Genomic DNA, 26,032 nt, shown 5'->3' with positions numbered 1-26,032 from the left:
GCGGTTACTATAGTTGTCTTCGCCTTCGGCGACGCAAGTAAAAAAACTTAAGGCTGAGCAACATAAATCCCGCAAAAATTGGGGAGATCTGATGTACTTAGGAAGGGTAATCATATCCTGCTCCACATATGGCAACAGTCGTGTTGCACATGGGAAGTACAATTTCGGTAAGTCTCATTTGTTGGTGTGACAAATAGCTTACAAATCTGTTTTTTTCTTATAATAAACTAACAAGAACGCGAAACCCTAAAGCGTCGATCTATGTTTACTTGCATTTACTTAAAGCTAGTTCAAAGCCAATTTCAACCAATAAGTAAACCATTTTATTATCACAATAAAAAAAATTGATGTTTACAAATAAACAGAACTAAAACTCTAAATATTGTTGATTTTTAAATATTTTTCCCACGAGCATCACTGAAGAGACATTAGTTTCAAAATAAGCAGCTGGTGTAGTAAAATTGGTACCGTAAATGTAATTGTACTTTCAAACATATAATTAAATTGAAATTTTGTGAAATATATCTATTACTGTATAAAATGTACGTAAATAGCGACAAAAATAATCATTTTCTTTAATTTAAAGCATTATTCCAAGCTAGTTCATTCAGAATTAAACTTAACAACATACAAATGTACTTAAGTCAGGCCATTGCCTTTGCGGACTAAAATGTATAATATGAAATTTTGTTGTTCTGTTTACAATCAGGCAATCAGAAAAGGGAAATATATTTCTAACTTTTTTCCGGAATTAAAGAATCTTGACTTTTTACCCTTGTTAAAGCGACATTTGAAAGTGTTCCCTACCACATGAAATGATAAGTAATACCGTATAGAAACCCTTGAGTTAGAGACATTTTCCGGCAGATACCGATTAGACACAATTCAATTATCTAGTTTAATAAGATCCCTACTTCCTGTGTTTTACTGAAGTTCTTGATATATTTCCTAAACGGCTAGGGTCGCTTTTTGAGACATTTTGGTATTTTAATCTATTCGCTTGATGTTGTTTATATTTGCTTCGTATATATAATATATGCATCTTTTGAATATTGGTCAGTCTTTGTGAACAGATATATGTACCCTAAACTCTTCAAAAATATATTATATCTAAGATATCCCTGAGATAATTAACTATTTGTTATGTCAAACAATGATTTAGATATGAATTAAACCGCTTAGCGCATAAAGAATAATTAAGATACGAGATTCAGTTTGGATTAGTTCTAACCTTTCATTAAAACTGTCAGAATTATATGTTACAGTTTGGATTAGTTCTAACCTTTCCTTAGAACTGTCAGAATTATATGTTACAGTTTGGATTAGTTCTAACCTTTCCTTAGAACTGTCAGAATTATATGTTACAGTTTGGATTAGTTCTAACCTTTTCTTAGAACTGTCAGAATTATATGTTACAGTTTGGATTAGTTCTAACCTTTCCTTAGAACTGTCAGAATTATATGGCATAGAACTGTTCTTCCACTGTTCTTGGGTAAAACTGTCTGAATCAATTCTAGGGTAACACTGTCCAAAGATGTTCTAGGCTTGAATTCTCAGAATATATTCGAGGGTAGAACAGTTCTAAATGATTTAAATTAGAACAGCTATTTGATATTGATTTAGAAAACTGTAAGTTAGTTTGATTTTCCCTGTAAGTCATAATTTATATTAAAATGATTTAATAATAAAAGAAAATGTAGTCTTGATTGGATATTTCTATTATTTCTATATGTTTATATTTAATTTTTAATCAACATTTTTGTTTGTTGGTATATAATATTTTTTAAGCATCGAGGAAATACACTTAAATTATTTTCGTACTTATCATAACAAATACTAAAACATATAATATATTCTATGAAAGAAACCTTGGAAATGTTTATTACTGGTAAAACATATAGATTACACAGTAACCATATCATTTTTCTCGGGAAATATTTTTTTACCCGAGATTACCTGACATTATCCATGATATAAATGTGGCTTAGTAGCTATATAGTTACATATTTGCGTAAATTTTGACATGAGCTAATATTAAAAACAGATTGAAACTAGAAAGAAATATAAATATAAAAACTTTTTGAATATTCAACCATGCTCAAGTAACAACAATATCCAAGAATATTTTGTTTGAAATGATATGAATATAAGGAAAATAAATAAATACATATGGTCCGAGGACACATTTCGTTGTCTTCAAATATAGTCCCTCGTGTGGACAGTGTATAACTTGCAAATTTTTTTCATACACTTTCCAAATTTCTTTCTTTATATTTTATGCATTAAATATTAAGTAAGGGGATGAAATTACATGTTAAAAATATTTGGGTGCTGAATCTTTATGTTAAGTAGTGATTTGGTCCAGTTAAAAAAGGTCAAAAACTAGTATGTCTGAAGCTGTCAAACTGAATTTTAGACCCCTTTAACATAGAATTGTCAATATTTTGAGTTAGAGCTAGTAGACTTTTCTATAATTTTGATACTATTTGTCCCAATAGTAGTACACTACACTGTAAAAATCTTTTTGAGATAGAGCAGGTGCGATTTTTTTAATTTGAATTTATTGTCTAAAAGAAATGCACTACGAAATAACTGTGTTCTCGAGCCATATACCAAATAAGAAGATGTGGTATGATTACCAATGAGGCCTGTACGTTCAAGATGAATAGCATTGTTATTACAATAACTTGTATTGTCTATGACGTCTCTTTTTATGGTATTTTCTTCTGCTTTTACCATTCTGTGTTCGTTGTTTAATCTTTCTTCTAACACGTTTACAATGTCTCCTGATATCCTTGTCAGGACAACACAGGGAACATGTAGATTTGTAATTACTACTACATCTGTTTACACCTTTCAATTTGCAATCTCTGCATCTACCTTTTATAACGTTTGCGGGACATTTCTTTGTAAACTTCTTGTTGCAGTTGATGTCTGAAATAGAGATTATTTTCTTATTTTGCTATAAAAACGATTAAAGCATTGCCAGAGAAAATTTTTTCGTCTTACACTTTTTAGGAGGTAACGGTAAAAAGATCGTTACTGAAGTTCCGCATCAAATATTTAATTCTAACCGTAAAAGATGATATTGCCATCATTCGCAACTAATGGAGTTACATTGTAACCAAAACAACTGACTAACTAACTAACTAACTAACTGAAAATACAAAGGCGTCTTGTAAGAAAACTATCTTTGATATCAATAATTTTTCTAATACAGATTTTCTATCACGCCAGTTTGATAATAGTTCTATCTGTGTGGTTTTAACCTTTTTTTACTTTTAAAGCACATAATGGTAAAAAATTATAACAAAAATCTATATTTTTCAACACGACACATATTACGTACCTGTCATGTCCATGGTCTGTTGTGCATTTCTATATGTTTTCAGTAACTTGGCACATGCTGATGTATTTGCAAATACTGTGGCATTATTTTCGATCTCTAAAATTAACAATTTACTTAATTATTAAATATAATAACATGAATTTGATCAAAAGTGAATGGAGATAAGCCATAATTCGTTTCAACTACTATGTACGTCGGAATCATATGCTGAGTAATGTATTTTGTGGCAATCAAGATCATATTATAAATGAATAGTGTTATGATGTTCCAGTTGATTAATATATAATTATCAGGTGTGTTGGTATAAACCACTTTAACATAAGAGACGTCAGCATCGTTCTCAATATTCGCCCCTTGGTCAGAGGACTTGGACCTAAAACCTAGTTGTTGTTTTTTTTTTTTTTTTTTAGCTTTTGTTAAACAAATATGGATGAACATATACCTTGGTGTATTCTTAGATCAAAGGACTAGGAACGGTCGTGTTAACATTGTGATCTAAAGCTTTTAGTAAAGGGACTAGGAATGGTTGAATTCGCATTTAGAGTTTTAACTTAAAATTCAAGGTTGGGGATGGTTGGGGTTTTATTCAACCTCGAATAAACCAGGAGTACAATTTAAACGCTAAAATATTTTTTTTAAAAGCATACAATGGTCTATTTTATGTTTCAAATCATAGTAAGTATGTTGATATCACTGGAATGTCAAATAAAGATTTCCCCTTATGATATTAAGACAATTCTTAAGATAAGTTATACGTTATATACTCACTATTAAAACAAATAACAAAACCACGCCCTCCTTTTGAGACATATTGTCCTGGTTGTGTTTCAAATCTGATTGAAACATTTCCGCTTGATATGTTAAAAACTTGATCGAGGCCAGTTCGTGGTACAAGCTTGTCATTTATATATAACTGGTCAGTGTTTTTGTCTATATCGAACATATGTGTAGAAATATGAATTCTGTTATATCTATGGTTGTCCATATTGATCAGCTTCCGGCATTGAAATGCAGCGTTATTTTTAATATTTTTTCCAAAATCATAATTCCATGGAATGTTTGGATGGCTAAGTATAACTCCGTCAGTATATGAGGTAATATATTTGGTTCCTTCACAGATACCGTGGCTGAAATATGTCGATTTCTCTGCAAAAATGAGTTTCTTTTAATTAGATTCTGTAATAGCTATAGAACCAGGAGAAAAGCTGATATAAACAATGATTTGCATAAGATACCAATCGCTCATAATAAAGATATCGGTATACAAAACGAATATCGCGAAACTTTATTTGCAAGATACAATATTATATGTGCTATAAAATGATTACATGTAAATAATAAAAAGGTTGAAAGAAGATATGAAGTAAATACCCATAACAGTCTAACCCAATAACTGTTTTAAATGTTGCTTACATAGGCAGCACTGTGTATATACCAAAGGCAGCTTCTAAATAGTCTAGAGTCTACATAAGTAGCAATTTAACATATCTAGTATTCTTATATCTGCTTGTTTTGAATAGACTATTTCAATAGAAGAGCATTAGAAATATATTCTTTTACTAACAGCTCCAAGAGGATTCCTACAATGTATACCGCTACATTTTTGTAACTTTTTCATTGATTTGGGTCAATCGTATTACATATACAAACAATTTTGACCGACACAAGTCCATTATTTCACATGTGGTACAAATGTACCTTTGTTTTGTTATATTTGCATATCCTAAGATCTATACAATGCCTACCCGTTATTTGTAGTTGTGCGTACCTTTCTGGATGATTTAAGCCTATTTCGTTTATTATGATCACCTTTAGACACACACACGTTCATTATTTTACATGAACGTACCTTTTTGGTTTGAACAAGTTGTTAATTTTACCTGAACATTATAAAAAAAGGAGATGTAGTATGATTGCCAATGAGACAGATAACCACGAAAGTTCAAACGAAGTGGATGTAAGAAATTATAGGCAACCGTACGGCCTTCAACAATGAGAAAACCACATACCTTATAGTCGGCTATGAAAGGCCCCGACACGAAATTATGAAACAATTTAAATTGAGAAAACTAACGGCCTAATTTATAACAAAACAATTAACAAAAATCAAATATGACAGAGATGAACCAACGACAACCACTGAACTACAGGCTCCTTACTTGGGACAGGCACATAAAAGATGTGGCGGGTTAAACATTTTTTTGAGCGCTCATCCCTCTATCTAACCTTGGACAGTGGTGTTACAGCACAACATAGGAACAAACTATAAATATCAGTTGAAAAGGGCTTAACTCATCAGATCGATACAAAGCAAAAAAAAACATCTAACAAAAACACAGACCGGACGTGGCAGGGTATCTATACATCCCTAACAACAAAAAAGACACAATGGATTTAATTTACTGATATCAAAATCAATATATATATACCAATAAAACAATATTCTAAGATCCCATTACAGCGTTGAGTAGGTAACCCTTTAGAATAAAATTATTTAGAAATACCTTTTTGGCTGATACAAGTCCATTCTTTTACTTGTAACGTGTTAACATCATCAATTTTCGATGCTTGGAAAAGTGGATTTCTTGGAAACTTTATAAGGCATTTAGGTTTCCAGTAACATTCTGCAATGTTTACAATGAGATCAACAGGTTGTCCAAGACTAGAAGGGTTTCTCGCTCTGCATGTTTTATCGGTAGCCCATATTGTCGGGTTATAGATGATAGACCCTCTTGGACAGCGTATCTTGAGTGCTTGGCAGTCTGCTTTTGAACGCTGTCTGAAACATCCTTTTTGTTTCTTTGATTTTGCACAAGCAACTGAAAAATTGAAATAGTCTTGATGCCTGTACATATATCTGCAGGGGAAATGAATTTTGATTTTTGAAGTCCGATTTTTTTTAATTTTGAAGTCCAATTTTGATCTTTTGTAAATCAACCTCACTATAAATTAAAAGACGGTTTTACATTTTTTTTTAGCATAAACCACTTCGTTAAGACATCAGTTGTTACTGCATTAATTTCTAATTTTATAATTATATGGTCTAGTTTTGTATTTTACTGAAACACCTCACTAAACTAATTCTATTTCGTGGATTATCGTAGTAACTAAAAGCAGACTCTATGTATCAATACATCTGATATTCTTACTAATATTTAAATACAATATACGTATAAGTATATATGTAGATAACATTACATACAGTTTATTCTTGTGTTATGTTCAAATTATCTGTGTACTGAAATGAAACGTGTTTAAGATTGTAAATATAAGAATTGAGATAAATCTTTTTTATAAATCTAAACGGGACAAACTGATTTCTCACCAGTATAATGACGATGATTAATGATTCTATCTATTTGCAAAATTTTATGAAAAGTGTTTAAAAAATACTGAAATAATTAGCAATCAAACAATGATGAAATTCATAAATTATTAGTACTGCGATGAAATACCTGTCCAGAAGATCAAACAGAAGTAAATAGTTTTTAGAAACATGTTCAACTCCATACTTGACAAGGAATACAAATATTGGGGATGTGTGGTCGAAAGTTATTCTGTTTAAAATAGGGAAGTCCATTAAAAGATCAGGAATCCACAAAGAAACGGACGAAAAGGTGTGATGTGTGATTATTAGTCACCCGTTAAAACATTACTTCCTCATTATAATCATAAAGTTTTTTGAAAATATTACATTCTTGTTACTATTTCTAATTATATTATTACAGTGTGGGTGGTGTGACTATTTCCTTATATGTTAATTCAGATCAAATATGTAGTTGCGCTATTATATAATATAAGGAAATAAATACAGTATTACTATACGATTTGCCTTTAAAATCTTTTATTTTTGATTCAAAAGATTTACGGAACAGTGAAATGTATTTCATTTATAGTGTGACATCATTACATCTTGTATTGCTCGGATGAACGGAAGTATTGACATTTTGTATACTGTAACAAAGAATAAATAAGTATTTTGCACTTGCTCTCAGTAAACGGTAGCATTTTTTTTAATTTTTTATTTTACGATAAATTAGTGTTCATTTTATTAATATCTTTTTGTATTGTTTTCGGTGTAGGCGATTTTTATTATAAACATTTCTGTTTTAGTATATATATATTGAAGACCGCACATTTCTGATACTCAAAAAGCGGCATCAACCAGTCAAGAATTCCATTTGAGAAGACGAAATATTGCTTTCAGTAGATGATTTGAGTTACAGTGACTGCATATTTTCTTTGGCACTATACCTGTAACAATCGATTTATATGTACAACGTATCTGTGTTTCTGTGTATGTAATACCTATTTTATATAGTTAATTGTTGGTTTTTGTTCTGAACTGCAATATTGTACGATTTGCAAAGTCCACTGATACTGATAAATTTAGGAAGAACAGAGTACTAAAATACAAAATGTAAGTGTCTGTTGCAAGTCAGTGTATTTTTATTGTTATCAAATTGTCAAATGAAACAATGGAATTTGTCATGAATTGTAATAGTCGATCTAATATCTTCTTTTCTATTTAAAACAACAACTTGATTCATTTCGTCCGAAGCGTTTTTTCTGGACTTAACTTCATCAGAAACACCCAAACCCAAAAATTTGAAAAACGAAGGATGTATAAGACTGAATCACGTGAAAAGCTGTATGACTAAATTAGATCTAAAAGAAAAGCCGATTTTAGCAACATTGCCTGAGGGAGTAGGCACCTTAGTTTCTTAATAATTTCGTTTTCTTTGTGATCTACCTACACTTGTAGTTTATATCTTTACACATATGGCAGAGACTCTAAGGTTATATTTGTATGAAGGTTATATGTCTTCTACTAGATGTCAGTCCTGAATTCATGTTTTGTTAGATTGCTGTCTAAGTGACCTTTACACATATATCTGTCTGATACGTAACATGTTTTTCTTGTCAAAATGTCATCCCTACCGTGTCTTCAGAAGAGAGGCAAAAAATACCAAAGGGACATTCAAACTAATAAGTCGAAAACAAACTGACAACGCCATGGCAAAAAACGAAAAAAGACCTAAAGTCGAACAACAGTGTTGTATACAAAACACAACATAACAACCCTAAGACTGAGCAACATGAACCCCACCAAAAAACAGGGATGATCTTCATTGTGCAACCTAGAGGCTAAACACAATTGGGGATTACATAGCTGAAAATCCTTAATGTCATTTTTAATTGCAAAGAATAGAAACGTATCAATGAATGACTATACACCTTCTTTTGTATTTCAGAAAGAAAAAAAAAACACTAAATATTTACCTAGTTGAAAATCTTGAAACTAAATAAATATATCATGAAAGCTGTTTCTTGATATTTGTGCATTTTATTTATGATCCATTTTATAGGACAGCGGACAGACAGAACAATTAATTGGTTAATCGTCAAATTAATTGGACAAATAGTCCGTTTATATTTTCGGAATAACAAAATGAAAATACCAATTTTGATTTTGGTCAAATCAGAAATGATTATTAAGATTAGCTATGAGTCGTCTAAAAGCAGACTTAATTTCTAAATTTCTTTTCCGCTGTGAATTAGTTTAACCAATTCTTTATGTAAAGGTACAATTTATGTGATCTCGGAATAATCTTTAATAGCAAGACCAACACCAAATTTAGAAGTTCGTGGAGTCAAATTGCTGTCCTCAAAAACAGCCTTTTTTCAGTTTTAATGTCACTCCGAGGGACAAAAAATAATTTAAAAAAAGAAAGATAATAGTAAATGACATACTCAGAGTCACGAAAACATGCAGAAGGTTATTTGTATAGATGTTAAAAAAACGGAATTTGGTAGAGGAGTTTTGAGTATATCCAATAATCAAGGTTGTATATACGTTAAGAACGACAAAATATACGGCTGTTTATATATATATATATATATATATATGTCTAAATTGAAAACAACGTTCAAACCTATGATTGCGTTGGATAAAAACCGTAATTTTTATACGTGTGCATGTAAAACAAATTTCTTGGTAGAGGGGTCTAAATACAGCACAAACAACATTTTCCAAAAGACCAATAAAGTGAAAAGTATATTTTAACAAAACGCATTTGACTAACAGGTCGAACAACTGATGTTCTTAAACCCTGCTGACTGCCATTGACGATTGCCAAATAAATTGATCACCAGATGTAACATGGATCTTATATTTAATTTAATACCAAACAGAAAACAATAAACTTGCGGAGAAGATGGTATACCGCAAACATGAGGTGCAAAAATTTGTACACCATATCCGGATTTCGACAATTAATGTCTCTTCAGTGATGTTAGGGATCGAAACGGTATTTGGAAGGCCATATAATTTACCTCAATTTAGGATAGACTCTTAAATTTTGAAGAGTCGAAATATTAAAAAATAGGATGAACGGATCATATAAACCGGAAGGAAAATATAATACAAGCCCAAACAAAAAAATATATACAAGTCTAAATTGAAAACAACGTTCAAACCTATGATTTGCGTTGGATAAAAACCACAATTTGTATACGTGTGCATGTAAAACTAATTTCTTGGTAGATGGGTCTAAGTACAGCACAAACAACATTTTCCAAAAGACCAATAAAGTGAAAAGTATATTTTAACAAAACGCATTTGACTAACAGGTCGAACAACTGATGTTCTTAAACCCTGCTGACTGCCATTGACGATTGCCGAATAAATTGATCACCAGATGTAACATGGATCTTATATTTAATTTAATACCAAACAGAAAACAATAAACTTGCGGAGAAGATGGTATACCGCAAACATGAGGTGCAAAAATTTGTACACCATATCCGGATTTCGACAATTAATGTCTCTTCAGTGATGTAAGGGATCGAAACGGTATTTGGAAGGCCATATAATTTACCTCAATTTAGGATAGACTCTTGAATTTTAAAGAGTTGAAATAGGATGAACGGATCATATACCCGGTAAACCCTAAGGAAAATATAATAAAAGCCCAAACGAAAAATTATAAACGAGTCTAAATTGAAAACAACGTTCAAACCTATTATGGAGTTGTATAAAAACCACAATTTTTATACGTGTGCATGTAAAACACATTTCTTGGTAGAGGGGTCTAAATACAGCACAAACAACATTTTCCCAAAGACCAAATGAGTAAAAAAGTATATTTTAACAAAACGCATTTGACTAACAGGTCGAACAACTGATGTTCTTAAACCCTGCTGAATGCCATTGACGATTGCCAAATAAATTGATCACCAGATGTAACATGGATCTTATATTTAATTTAATACCAAACAGAAAACAATAAACTTGCGGAGAAGATGGTAATATATATCACTACAAACCAGTAAAAGTCTGAAATGGCCTATATCTGTACTCGACTGTACTGATTTTTACTTGACCAGTCTGAATTGGTCTGAAATTTACTTGATAATACTCGACTGTAGTCTGAAAATACTTAACAGTCTGAACTTGTACTCGACCAGTACTTAACCATTTTATACACGTCTGAACCATGCTGGACCTAGTCTGAACCATGCTCGACCTAGTCTGAACCATACTCGACCTAGTCTGAATCATGCTCGACCTAGTCTGAACCATACTCGACCAAGTCTTAACCAACCTAGACCTATTTTTTGTATCTGATCTATTGTATTTCATCAATTAGGAACTGTTTTTAACAACAGCTATTTCCCCTGGCTAGAAATTTGAACAACAATTTGAAATTAAAAATGTATTCAATATAGCATTGAAACCAAAATTTCACAATAAACATAATATAACTTCATCACCATATTCATCAACACTTATATACATACATATATATCACCTTTAAAATAGAAATAAAACAAGCTGATCAAATAATCTCAAAACTGAATTGTGACTAATATTTTCAATGTTATTCAAACATTTTTGAATGTTTCAGATATACTTTATGGTTGCTGGACAATTTTCACCACTAACTTAAGCCTAGTATAGATTTATGGTGTCAGTTGAGTTTAGTTAATAATGCAGTGAACATTTTTTTTTATTAAAATATATATAAAATAGCATATAAAGCAACTTGATAAATTTAAAAAATGACACCTTTGTTTTGTTAAACCAAGAATTTAATATAATCATGATAATAGAACTTCCATAGTAATCCTGTAATAAACTTTTAAAAAAGGAAATGTGTTTCAATTAAATTTAAATAATTTTTGTCAAAATTAAAGACATGGCATACAAGAAGCACTTTAATAAGGTTTAATTACCTCAGTACATGTATGTTTTACAGGTAAAAAGAAAGCCCTATTTTTCTTAAACTCGTGTATTACTTATCTAGTGAATTCAAAAGGCCTTGTGATTTAAGTTTCACAGGATGTTGCAATTTTGAATGAATGTTATTTAGAATTTAATACTCTCTGACCAGGTGTGATCTTTTTCATGAGTTTGCCCCAAGCAGGTGGTATTACTTTATACTCCACCACTAATCAGAAGAACAATTTTATTTTTATCTCCTTTTTGATATATATTGTATATAATATATCCCAAATCATAATAATAGATATATTTCTAAAATAAGGTAAAACAGTTTCAGTGATTTTGTTGGCTGTTGTTACCTCATTAAAAAGATAATTATATAACTATTGTACATTTTTTGTATGTAACCATGAAACCTATGTAGTTTTTATTTAGGAATTTAGGAAAATTAATTAAAAAAAAAACACATGCCAAACAAGAAGCACCTTAATAAGGTTTAATTACCCTCAGTATAGGTGTGGTTTTTAGGTAAAAGAAAAACTTTTTTTAACAAAACTCTAAAACTTTAAAATTAATATAATTAAATTATTACATAAGATAATTTGATTTAACTATCTCTATTTGATAAATCTGAGAATCATGTAAGAATGTAGAAATCTGTTTTTATAATATATCTTTATCTTATTGTGGCTGTTGTCATGTCAGTTAAAAAGAAATTTATTTTAACCATTAAAATTTAGAAAAAGTAGAGGTTATTTGGTCAAGTATGGTTCAGACTGGTCGAGTATTGTTAAGACCTTTGGTCGAGTATGGTTTAGACTGAAAAAATTAGGTCGATTACAGGTCGAGAATGGGTTAAGACTGTTTCAGACTGGTCGAGTAATAGTTCAGACTATTTTCAATGGCAAAGATAAGGGTCAAGTACAAATCAGTACAGTCGAGTATGGTTAAGACTGCGGTCGAGTAATGTCGAGTAAAATTCAGACCAATTCAGACTGGTCGAGTAAAAATCAGTACAGTCGAGTACAGATATAGGCCATTTCAGACTTTTACTGGTTTGTAGTGTATATGTTATCGGATTTTATCATCGGATTTTATACACATTGATTTCGTAAAATATCAGCAGCGAGCTAAAAAGCTGCACATTGTGTCGAGCGGCTGATATATATGATTTACATTACCTAATTCATACATGCTTTAAGAGATAAGATGATATTTCGGCACTTTTACTGGCAAAAGTTCATCTTGGTCTTGTATGATAATGGGGTCTCCTGTTCAACATGGCCACATGGATCATATCGGAATCTTCAATTATCACACTGTCAAGATCTAGCAATGTTACCCACAGTATCACCTCCAGTCTTATTTGGAGTAAAATAAAAAAAATACCATTCTTGTTAGGCATCTGCAGTGAAATACAGGACATGACATTTATCATGTAAATAAATAAATTATATGAAGTCCAATCTTGTTGGGTGCAGCAGAGAAAGCTTATCAGCCAATGTACGTGGAGGTTAATCACAGAGGGATAAACAAGCGCTAAATCCAAAATCAAAATCCAATACAATTATATGAATTTAGAAATTAATAGTAATATACCATTCAGATCTAAAAAAAAAAGTAACTTTCACTGAAGACCACAATCATAACAGCAAGATATTACCCCGAGGTCGTATGTAACATCAAATAGTTAGATTTTGTTTTCAATTTCCAATAAAATGTTGATTACACTGATTAGATTGTGTAGGCTTGTTAATCAGATGTTTGTTATTGCGCTTTGATCAAATTGATTATTTCAATTACAAAAAACCTAAAATAAAATCAGGAGAAATATTATTGTATGGAGATGAAAAATACAAAAGGGATTTAACCTTTCAAACTATATAACTGAATATTAGAATAAGAGATGTGGTATGATGACCAAAGGACAATGGTGTGAACAATAAAGATCATTGTGGTGCTTTACATTGTTTGTTTCCATGTTAAGTCGTTGACCAGCAAGTATCACGTACAGTTTAATAATGTGTTCATTGACTTACAAACTATCTAAGGTTTCGTGACTCTCTTAGCTTAATGTCATTTTTACTATTGAACTTGAAATAAAGGATATATTACACTGAGAAACTGTCTATGAACCTTACTGCATTGAATGCAAATATCGAATCACAGGCGCTTCGGGAATGAACTCCCTTTAATTATTATTTTCTGTGTTGCGGGTATTTGAAAAAAATCTTTTCCTTTTCTTTTCACCATATTATATTAAAACGGAACTGTAACGGTAAATCCCAAAGTAGTACATAGAGAAGTGGCCGATACACTATACTTGTATTACCGTCACCTTGGTATTTTCTAAATTTAATCTATATCTATTGGTGTTACAGAATATTATATGAAAGATTTACTTTTTGGTTGATTCATCCTTGATATCTGTTCGTATTTGTAAGAAATATACCAATAACTCGTCCCATTAAATTCCCTCAATACTGGATTGTACTGAGTGAACTTTTGTGAATCGTAACAACAACAACAAAAAGAATGACAAGTGTTTTTATTTGAAATTATATGGTTGTATCTAGACATGATTCTTTGCAACTGATTGCTGTGATTCAATTTATTAAGAAATAGAAAATAATCTTCAAATAAAACCATTATGTTGGAAGAAAGTTGGTGAATCATGCACGCATTATTTATGAAGCAGATATAAAAAATGTGGAAGCTTGTCAAAAAATAAAACAAAGAAAACTGGAATTACCAAAAATATGGGGACTACAACAGATCACACCTATATATATCTGACTTCGCCGATAAAAGATTACAAAGACAAACAACAAGCAATGCATTGTCCAGATGACTTGACTTGGTACACTAAATATGATGATCTTCATGCCCACAAACCTCTATCTTGCCTATCTAGACCATATGTCGCAAAAGTAAAATAAGAAGGCGGTCCAGCTACTCAAATTCAGAAAAATACCTGTACTATGTGTCCATGTATATTTGCGTCCATTCATTTTCCGTCTTGAAAAAAAAAGACAAAAAGAAAAAACGAGTATACACGTATCTGTAAGGCAATTAATTGACGAAATACAATTTTTCCAAAGCAGTATTCTTTTCAACCGATATTTACTTTTATTTTAAAAAATCAAACCTTTTTACGGATTTTGAAGAACCATTTGAAAACTCGAATCTAATTTGATTTAGTAAATAAACTGATAACATAGAGATATGTCTGGCGTTTTGTAAATTTTATAGTTTAATGCAAAACTTAAAATGACACTATTTAAACATGTAAACTATGCAAATCATTTAATGTCAAAAAACCATGACTGAAGGTGCAGAGCTAAATAACTTTCATGGAAATGAGATATGCAAATGCTTATCGAACTGCATACCAAATAACATTGACTTATCATAAGTCGTTCCCTTCAAACAAACCTAAACACAAACTTTAACTTGTAAACTATGTCAAAATTTCAAAGTCAATAAACCATGATGAGGGGGTGGGCCATATAATCTCCATGGAAACGAAACTTGCAGATGCCAATACATATAAAAATAAGGAGATGAGTTATGATTGCCAATGAGACAACTATCCACCAAAGTTCAAATAAATTGGATGTAAGCAATTATAGGCAACCGTATACGGCCTTCAACAATGCAAAAAACCCATACCGTATAGTCGGCTATAAAAGGCCCCGACAGGAAAAAAATGAAACGATTTAATTGAGAAAACTGGAATTACCAAAAATATGGAGACTACAACAGATCACACCTATATATATCTGACTTCGCCGATTAAAGATGTACAACGACAAACAACGAACAATGCGTTGTCCAGATGACTTGACTTGGTACACTAAATATGATGATCTTTATGCCCACAAACCTCTATCTTGCCTAAAATTCAGACCAATTCAGACTGGTCGAGTAAAAATCAGTACAGTCGAGTACAGATATAGGCCATTTCAGACTTTTACTGGTTTGTAGTGTATATGTTATCGGATTTTATCATCGGATTTTATACACATTGATTTCGTAAAATATCAGCAGCGAGCTAAAAAGCTGCACATTGTGTCGAGCGGCTGATATATATGATTTACATTACCTAATTCATACATGTTTTAAGAGATAAGATGATATTTCGGCACTTTTACTGGCAAAAGTTCATCTTGGTCTTGTATGATAATAGGGTCTCCTGTTCAACATGGCCACATGGATCATATCGGAATCTTCAATTATCACACTGTCAAGATCTAGCAAAGTTACCCACAGTATCACCTCCAGTCTTATTTGGAGTAAAATAAAAAAAATACCATTCTTGTTAGGCATCTGCAGTGAAATACAGGACATGACATTTATCATGTAAATAAATAAATTATATGAAGTCCAATCTTGTTGGGTGCAGCAGAGAAAGCTTATCAGCCAATGTACGTGGAGGTTAATCACAGAGGGATAAACAAGCGCTAAATCCAAAATCAAAATCCAATACAATTATATGAATTTAGAAATTAATAGTAATATACCATTCAGATCTAAAAAAAAAAAAATTAACTTTCACTGAAGACCACAATCATAACAGCAAGATATTACCCCGAGGTCGTATGTAACATCAAATAGTTAGATTTTGTTTTCAATTTCCAATAAAATGTTGATTACACTGATTAGATTGTGTAGGCTTGTTAATCAGATGTTTGTTATTGCGCTTTGATCAAATTGATTATTTCAATTACAAAAAACCTAAAATAAAATCAGGAGAAATATTATTGTATGGAGATGAAAAATACAAAAGGGATTTAACCTTTCAAACTATATAACTGAATATAAGAATAAGAGATGTGGTATGATGACCAAAGGACAATGATGTGAACAATAAAGATCATTGTGGTGCTTTACATTGTTTGTTTTCATGTTAAGTCGTTGACCAGCAAGTATCACGTACAGTTTAATAATGTGTTCATTGACTAACAAATTATCTAAGGTTTCGTGACTCTCTTAGCTTAATGTCATTTTTACTATTGAACTTGAAATAAAGGATATATTACACTAAGAAACTGTCTATGAACCTTACTGCATTGAATGCAAATATCGAATCACAGGCGCTTCGGGGATGAACTCCCTTTAATTATTATTTTCTGTGTTGCGGGTATTTGAAAAAAATCTTTTCCTTTTCTTTTCACCATATTATATTAAAACGGAACTGTAACGGTAAATCCCAAAGTAGTACATAGAGAAGTGGCCGATACACTATACTTGTATTACCGTCGCCTTGGTATTTTCTAAATTTAATCTATATCTATTGGTGTTACAGAATATTATATGAAAGATTTACTTTTTGGTTGATTCATCCTTGATATCTGTTCATATTTGTAAGAAATATACCAATAACTCGTCCCATTAAATTCCCTCAATACTGAATTGTACTGAGTGAACTTTTGTGAATCGTAACAACAACAAAAAGAATGACAAATATTTTTATTTGAAATTATATGGTTGTATCTAGACATGATTCTTTGCAACTGATTGCTGTGATTCAATTTATTAAGAAATAGAAAATAATCTTCAAATAAAACCATTATGTTGGAAGAAAGTTGGTGAATCATGCACGCATTATTTATGAAGCAGATATAAAAAATGTGGAAGCTTGTCAAAAAATAAAACAAAGAAAACTGGAATTACCAAAAATATGGGGACTACAACAGATCACACCTATATATATCTGACTTCGCCGATAAAAGATGTACAAAGACAAACAACAAACAATGCATTGTCCAGATGACTTGACTTGGTACACTAAATATGATGATCTTCATGCCCACAAACCTCTATCTTGCCTATCTAGACCATATGTCGCAAAAGTAAAATAAGAAGGCGGTCCAGCTACTCAAATTCAGAAAAATACCTGTACTATGTGTCCATGTATATTTGCGTCCATTCATTTTCCGTCTTGAAAAAAAAAGACAAAAAGAAAAAACGAGTATACACGTATCTGTAAGGCAATTAATTGACGAAATACAATTTTTCCAAAGCAGTATTCTTTTCAACCGATATTTACTTTTATTTTAAAAAATCAAACCTTTTTACGGATTTTGAAGAACCATTTGAAAACTCGAATCTAATTTGATTTAGTAAATAAACTGATAACATAGAGATATGTCTGGCGTTTTGTAAATTTTATAGTTTAATGCAAAACTTAAAATGACACTATTTAAACATGTAAACTATGCAAATCATTTAATGTCAAAAAACCATGACTGAAGGTGCAGAGCTAAATAACTTTCATGGAAATGAGATATGCAAATGCTTATCGAACTGCATACCAAATAACATTGACTTATCATAAGTCGTTCCCTTTAAACAAACCTAAACACAAACTTTAACTTGTAAACTATGTCAAAATTTCAAAGTCAATAAACCATGATGAGGGGGTGGGCCATATAATCTCCATGGAAACGAAACTTGCAAATGCCAATACATATAAAAATAAGGAGATGAGTTATGATAGCCAATGAGACAACTATCCACCAAAGTTCAAATAAATTGGATGTAAGCAATTATAGGCAACCGTATACGGCCTTCAACAATGCAAAAAACCCATACCGTATAGTCGGCTATAAAAGGCCCCGACATGAAAAATATGAAACAATTTAATTGAGAAAACTGGAATTACCAAAAATATGGGGACTACAACAGATCACACCTATATATATCTGACTTCGCCGATTAAAGATGTACAAAGACAAACAACGAACAATGCGTTGTCCAGATGACTTGACTTGGTACACTAAATATGATGATCTTTATGCCCACAAACCTCTATCTTGCCTATCTAGACCATATGTCGTTAAAGTAAAACAAGTAGGCGGTCCAGCTATTCAAATTCAGATAAAAAACTTGCTCTTTGGGTCCTTTTTTTATTTGCGTCAATTCGTTTTCCGTCTTGAAAAAAAAAGACAAAAAGAAAACACGAATATACACGGATCTGTAAGGCAATTAACTGACGAAATACAATTTTTCCAAAGCAGTATTCTTTTCAACAATGAGAAAAACCCATACCGTATAATTGGCTATAAAAGGCCCCGAAATGAAAAATATGAAACAATTCAATTGAGAAAACTAACGGCCTTATTTGTAACAAAACAGTGAACGAAAAACAAATATGACAGACATGAACCAACGACAACCACTGAACTACAGACTCCTGACTTGGGACAAGCACATAAAGAATGTGGCGGGGTTAAACATGTTTGTGAGCGCTCAACCCTCCCCTAACCTGGGACAGTGGTGTAACAGCAAAACATAAGAACAAACAATAAAAATCACTTGAAAAAGGCTGAACGCATCAGATCGATACAAAGCAGAAAAACATCAAACATAAATACAGACTGGACGTGGCAGGGTATTTATCCATCCCTCATTCCTAACAACAAAAAGGACACTAAAAAAGTACAGATCTGAGAATACTCGCAGTTACTGATAGCTAGTTCAAAGCCAATAACAACTAATAAAAACATCATGTATCTAAGACTAAAATATCAATCAGTACACATCTAACATCCAATGGATTTAGTGTAAAGACGTCTTTAACATTCAGAGAAAAACATGACCTTGTGCAAAAATGAATGCCAAAATAAAGATACCGACAGATTGTAGTACCGTTAAAGTGCATAAGTGTATAACAAAACTATTAAGTATGATTTTAATTTACTGATAACAAAATCAATATTTATACCAATAAAAACAATATTCAAAGATCTAATTACAGTGTTGAATTGGTAACCTTTTAGAATAAGGTTATTTAAAGGATTGATAAGTTTATCCGTATCGTATATACATTTCCGGTCTCGGTAAACAACATTACCGTAAAATTTAGGATGTGCTATTCCGTCTGAAATAAGTTTTTACAGGTACAGCCAAAAATTGCAAACCAAATATTTGTATCTATGGAAGAATTAAGTAAAGGTTTTAAGTAATTTGTGGTAACGAAATTCCTCACTTAATAATTTGCCAGTAATACATAGATTACGCTCATTGAAATCCAAAACGTCACTACAGTCACGGGCATAACGAACGAGTTGGGATATATAAACACCGTAAGATGGTGCCACAGGAACATCACCGTCCAAAAAAGGAAAATTAACAATAGGGAAAGAAAAATCATCCTTTTTGTCGTAAAATTTTGTGTAGAGTTTCTTGTGTAAAACTGAAATAATTTAAATGAAGGAAAGAACACTTATTGCTGCTGTCAATATTTGATTTATTTAAAGTAATTTGCTGTGGGTAAATTTCGGCAGTATATTTAGAGAATTCTTGATTATTTAACGAAAAAATATCATCAAGATAACGGTAAGAGTTGTTGATTTTATCAATTAAATGGAATTCAGACGGGTCTTTACTCAGTTTGGCATTTAACTGTGATTCATAACAGTACAGGAACAAGTATGCTAATAAAGGGGCACACTTGGTGCCCACAGGAATATCTACAATCTGTCGATAAACTTTATTGCCGAAACGTACATAAATGTTGTCAAAGAAGGAGAAAATTTATGGCTGTAATCATCTCATCACACCTCCAGTAAGTATATCTAGCATATTTACCTTTCTCGTCTGAGAAAAAGGCTTTATATGAATTGCAGCAAATACATTTGCAATTAGATTTATCGAATGATCATTTAATCAAATAGGAAAACTTTTGTTTGATAAGATTATGTGGAAGTGTAGTGTAAAGAGTGGAAAAGTCAAAACTGTCAACCGAATGAAAAGGACCATCAAAAGCACGTAATTTATCTAAAACATCCAAAGACTTTTTTACACTCCAAAAATGGTTTATTCCACTATTTTCATATGTTTTATTACAAAAAATTAACGATCAGTTCTCTGATAGTAGTTAAAGAATCCGTTAAAAGCACTACAATTCTAGTAGAAGAACACTTGCTAGAGGCCGAGATGAAACGATATTTTACTGGTTTTATGTAAAAAGTTTAGGTAACCAATACATAGAGAGGCCTTAAGCTGAGCTGTGGTTGCCACATGATTATTTACTATATCACTCTCTGTAGAGCGTACGGCCTTGAATGTAATTGAATGTATAATTTCATTCTTAAGGACTTCCGTGTAGTATTTACGTCATACCACCACCACATTGTTGGCTGCTTTGTCGGCCGGTACGAACACAAAACGCTTTGCGAGTACTTGAATTTTGTTTTTAATCCTAGAAATGGGCGTCTTACTTATTCTTATATTTCTTTCTGAATTATTTTCGAAATGTGATATGCGAATATCATCAATATTCAAACATTTATTCAAATAGGATTCAAGTGACTTTTTCTCAGATTTCTCCCGTTTGCACCCTTATTTACAATAGGATGAAAGAGCATCTTTAATAACCTGACGGCACTCTTCCCAATTTATTTTCGACGGTGGACTAGTTGGTCCTTATTTACAGAAGTTTATAATCTCTCGGTCTTGTACTGTAAATGCCTGTACCAAGTCAGGAATATGACAGTTGTTATCCATTCGTTTGATGTGTTTGTTTTTTTGATTTTGCCATTTGATTGGGGACTTTACTTTTTGAATTTTCCTCGGAGTTCAGTATTTTTGTGGTTTTACTTTTTGGACGATATTGAGGTCCCTTGTAATTACATGGCCATAGGGATCTTATCTAAACTTTGATGTTTCACAGTCTCATGTCGAAGGAGCATTATTTTCTATACTGACGTCTGATGAAAGTGACGTATAATTAGAAATTAAACCTCTACTGGTTTTTTTTATACGAATAAGAAATTACAGGTGTTATCAAAATATGGAGGTATAACGTTTTGAACTGTAGAGTCATGAAAAATAATAGACAAATTAATAAAATCAATACCTCTATTAATGATTTTTATTTTTATGAAATATTTTTTATGATCTTCAGGTTTGTCAATTTGAGGGAACAGTTTATAGTGACAAAAGGCTGTAATAATTCGTGTACACTCATATTTTGGACAGAAAAACAATATTGTATCACACTCGTCAAGTTATAAATATTCGGGTAAAAGACAATGAAGGGAACAGTAAGGTTGCACTTGAGGTAAAAAATAAAGGTCAACACAATAAAAAAAAAGTTGTGATCTTGAATAAGTAATGCTTGAAATTTTTAAAACTCATTTTGTTAGTGGAAAAAAACAATGAGAAATGTTTTATTTTCTACTTTGTATGGGGTAAGGTAAGTGCTGGTTACGGACACTACTTGTAAAATTAACCTCTAGAAATTTATGTCATTAATGAACTCTCCCGAGTCTTTTTGCACAATTATAATTCCAATGCAATTTATTAACAAAATAACAACCAAAACAAATCACAGGAATATTTAAGTTTAACTTTAGCATTCTGCAAAATTATACCCCCTTTCTTAATTAGTAAAAAAAAAGGGATTATTGTAAGAACAGCACCACTCTTAAAATGAAAGACTATATACATGAAGCCCATCAAAACCATTAAGAGTTGACCTTCTATTCATGGGAACATAAATCACAGCAGAAAATGTATTCCTTACATAAATGGTATCTAAAATAAACTCAGTAAGTTATTTGAGTTACGGACACTACACTGATCTTATGTTTATAATTTACTCAATATGAACAACTTTTCATGGGTAACATATTAAGTTTGTGTATTTTCTTTTTATTGTTTACATTTTGTAACAACAGAATGACCCATGATTGAAAATAAATATATGTAATTAAAGTTATGATTGTAAATAAATATATGTAATTAAAGTTATTTACATGTAAACACACATGATATGGTGACATGGATGGGACAAAGTATATCATTTAAAATCTGAACATATCTAAACAAAGTAGGAGCTATGCACTTAAAGGAATGATAAAAAAATATATTTCTGAAAAGAAAATCCTTCGAATTACCTTTGTATGTTTAGAAAAAAAGTATGCTGATGGTCACGGACACTACACACTGGCTACTTTGTCCAACAATTTTCTAAAAAAAACATATTTTTTGTGGATTAAATGGAAGTCATTTCTACAGAACTTCATAAACTTCATAATTTTCTATCATAAGACACTTCCAGAATTGTAGATAAAACAAAAATAACGCATAATTTACCTTCAAATATACTTGAGTTCATTAAATTAACTAAATTAAATGTCATATACTAATGACAAGTATTGGTCTTTAACAAATCTACATGCTAGTATACATGGTATAAATCAATTGGAGGAAGAAAAAAACATGAGATTTTGAAAAATGATAAAGGTAATAAATTTTTTTGACCCAGAAATAAAAAAAATCCCTGGATTACGGACACTACAAAAATAATCTGAAGATATAAAAACCATAAAAATAATCATGAAGATGAATTTTCTTAACCTAACATTACAAAAGAACTCATCTTTTGAGTTTATGACAAACTGATACCAAAATGGGGGTGTTACAATAAGATTTTCTGGTTTCAAATTAGAACGTCAAAGAATACTATCAGTTCGATTATTTTTAACAGTTTTCTGTTTTCATATTTTAAAAAAAATATATAATCAAGACACAATGATGATGCAGCAAAGTAGACATCCTAGAAATTAAGCCTATTTTGATGAAATAAAAATATTTATAATATCATGGTTACGGACACTACATCATTTTTGTAATGTCCGTAACCATATTTTCATTTATTTGGACTAAATTTTAATAAAGTGCAAAATTTTGTTATTATGTTAGTGTTCAGTGTCAATTCTATAAAGAAAAATAGCTCATTGGTTACTGTAACTATTCTTTCTAGGAGAAAAATAAGCTGGTTACGGACACTACACTTTTTTTGAAAAAAATATTTTTTTCTACTTTGAAAATTTTAAAAATATTCTGTGTGAATCATATCATTTATATAACTGTATTTTATTTTAGTTTTATTATATTTGAGTATGTTGACACACATATTCAATGAATAATCTTGCAATTAGTTTTAATTTCAGGGCCATAAATGATCAACACTTAATGAATTTAAAAATGTATAACGAAGCACCACTTTTACAATTCTGCATGTTAAATTTTTAAATTGGATATAAGATGTGGTATGAGTGCCAATGAGACAACTCTCCATCCAAGTCACAATTTTGTAAAAGTAAACCATTATAGATCAAAGTACGGTCCTAATCACGGAGCCTTGGCTCACACCGAACAGCAAGCTATAAAGGGCTCCAAAAATTACTAGTGTAAAACCATTCAAACAGGAAAACCAACGGACTAATATATATAAAAAACAAGAAACGAGAAACACTTATGAATCACATCAGCAAACGACAACCACTGAACATCAGGTTCCTGACTTAGGACAGGTGCAAACAAATGCAGCGGGTTTAAACGTTATTTAGCTCAGATTTTTGTAATGTTGGAATCTTAAATTTTAATCGCCATTTAATAATCTGTAAATGATAACACGAGAAATGATCATCACACTTACTGTTTAAAAGATTTAAAAAAAATATTTGCAAAGTTTAAAACGCAACCGCATAACGTCTGAAAATGACCATTTTTGGACCACTAATCTTACCGGTGTTCAAAAACTATTCAAGATAGAATCTTAAAATTTTGAATGAAGTTAAATCATTCAATGTCAAATATAAAAAACAGACAACTGGCATTCTTATATGTTTAAGTTAGCTGTAGAGCTTACAAAACAAATTAAAGACCAATTGTAAATGTCCCCGTTATTGTGTTTAACCAGATTATGTAATTTACTAATTGGTATTTGACCCAGTTTACATAATAATTGATGTCTATCATGTATGTTCGGGTTGATACCTCCGTTCGAAAGCTGCGAGGGTACAGTGGTATCCATGAACACTCCCTAACAGGATTAATTGAGATGTGTCACTAAAAGAGGGACGAAAGATACCAGAGGGACAGTCAAACTCATAGATCGAAAACAAACTGACAACGCCATGGCCAAAAATAAAAAGACAAACAGACAAATAATAGTACAGATGACACAACATAGAAAACTAAAGACTAAGCAACACCAACCCCACCAAAAACTGGGGGTGATATCAGGTGCTCCGGAAGGGTAAGCAGATCCTGCACCACATGTGGCACCCGTCGTGTTGCTTATGTTATTACAAATCCGGTAAATAGTCTAATTCGGTAGGTCACATTCGTGAAAAGGGAAGGGTATTGTAGTTACGACATAAGGAACATATCCGATATCATCTGTGAAACGGTTATTCCATAACGGTCAACCAACTCGTGATGGCGTCCGTAAAATTTACGAAGGGATGATTTCAACTTCACCATTTGGAACTCATGGTTTAATAGCTTCCTTGTGAGCAGCAATCCTCTATTAAGGAAATCATGATAGGAAAAACAAGCCCGGGAATATCGTATCAATTGGGAGATATATACTCCGTATGCAGGCGCTGCTGGAATGTTGCTACATAGAAATGGAAAGTTCACAATTGGGAAGCTGAAATCATCTCTTTTGTCGTAAAGTTTTGTTTTCAACCGACCCTCATTGTCAATTTCTAGATGTAAGTCAAGATATGAGGCAGACTTAACTGTATCTGTAGTATCCTTTATCTCTAGTTCGATGGGATAGATTCGTTCAACATAGTCACCAAATTTTGTATTATTTAGGGAGAGAACATCATCTATATAGCGGAACGTAAAGTTAAAGGATATTGCTAACTTCTTATCTTTCTTCCTAAGAAGTTCCTGTATGAAGTCAGCCTCATAATAATAAAGAAACAAGTCGGCAAGAAGAGGGGCACAATTGGTTCCCATTGGAATTGCGACAGTCTGTTGAAAAACACGTCCTCCAAACGTAACAAATATGTTGTCAATCAAGAAATCAAGCATCTTGATAATGTCAGTTTCAGAGAATTTTTTGTCTACCAAGTAAGATTTATCCCTCCCCAAGACAAGATACTTGTATCTACGTTCGCCATTCTTTTTAATGAAACAAAGTAATACCAACTCTTTCAATTTGTCTTTTAGTTTGGAATGGGGAATACTTGTGTAAAGTGTAGAGAAGTCAAATGTTTTAATACTATTGCAAGATGAGAGAGTCTTAGATTGTATGTACTCTTAAAGATCTTTGGAATTTTTCTAGTATCCACATCTGATTCACGCCACCTCTAGAATAGGCAGTTTCACAATAACTTTGGAGCCCGGCTTTGATTGCTGATAAAATAGATTTTAATAATTTAGAAAGAGGTTTCGTGGAGCACTTGGAAGACCCAGCAATATACCGTTGTTTGTAAGGACACTTATGTAGTTTAGGTATCCAATACAGTGATGGAAGATCCAGTTCTTCATCTTTGGTTGAAATTCCAAAATAACATATGTACAACCCACCACCAAGGACAAATCCCCAACCCAACACCACGGGAGTGCTAGCACACCGGGATGTCTGTTATTATGGTGGAGGAAGCCGAAGTACTCGGAGAGAACCACCGGGCAACTCGGCG

General features: G+C 31.7%; 1 protein-coding gene across 4 annotated transcripts; it reads right to left on the bottom strand.

Moving 5' to 3' along the window:
• Positions 1-300: 300 nt before the first annotated feature.
• On the bottom strand, positions 301-6,858 carry LOC127726294 (uncharacterized). Of its 4 annotated transcripts, none has more exons than XR_007993479.1 (6): positions 6,805-6,858; positions 5,854-6,168; positions 4,118-4,495; positions 3,350-3,445; positions 1,283-2,934; positions 301-1,231 (listed from the first exon to the last, which is right to left on the bottom strand). XR_007993479.1 is itself a non-coding variant. In XM_052233614.1 (5 exons), the coding sequence occupies exons 1-5, from the start codon at positions 6,845-6,847 to the stop codon at positions 2,678-2,680; spliced, it is 1,089 nt and encodes a 362-aa protein (XP_052089574.1). In that variant the 5' UTR covers positions 6,848-6,858; the 3' UTR covers positions 301-2,677. The 4 variants fall into 4 exon arrangements, 1 of the variants encoding a protein (XP_052089574.1); XR_007993480.1 differs by having other exon boundaries at positions 1,334-2,934; XR_007993478.1 differs by having other exon boundaries at positions 301-1,384; positions 1,436-2,934.
• Positions 6,859-26,032: the final 19,174 nt, after the last annotated feature.

The sequence above is a fragment of the Mytilus californianus genome, unplaced genomic scaffold, assembly GCF_021869535.1.
Source record: "Mytilus californianus isolate M0D057914Y unplaced genomic scaffold, xbMytCali1.0.p SCAF_17, whole genome shotgun sequence".
NCBI lineage: Eukaryota > Metazoa > Mollusca > Bivalvia > Mytilida > Mytilidae > Mytilus > Mytilus californianus.
This window is presented reverse-complemented; position numbering and strand designations above follow the sequence as displayed.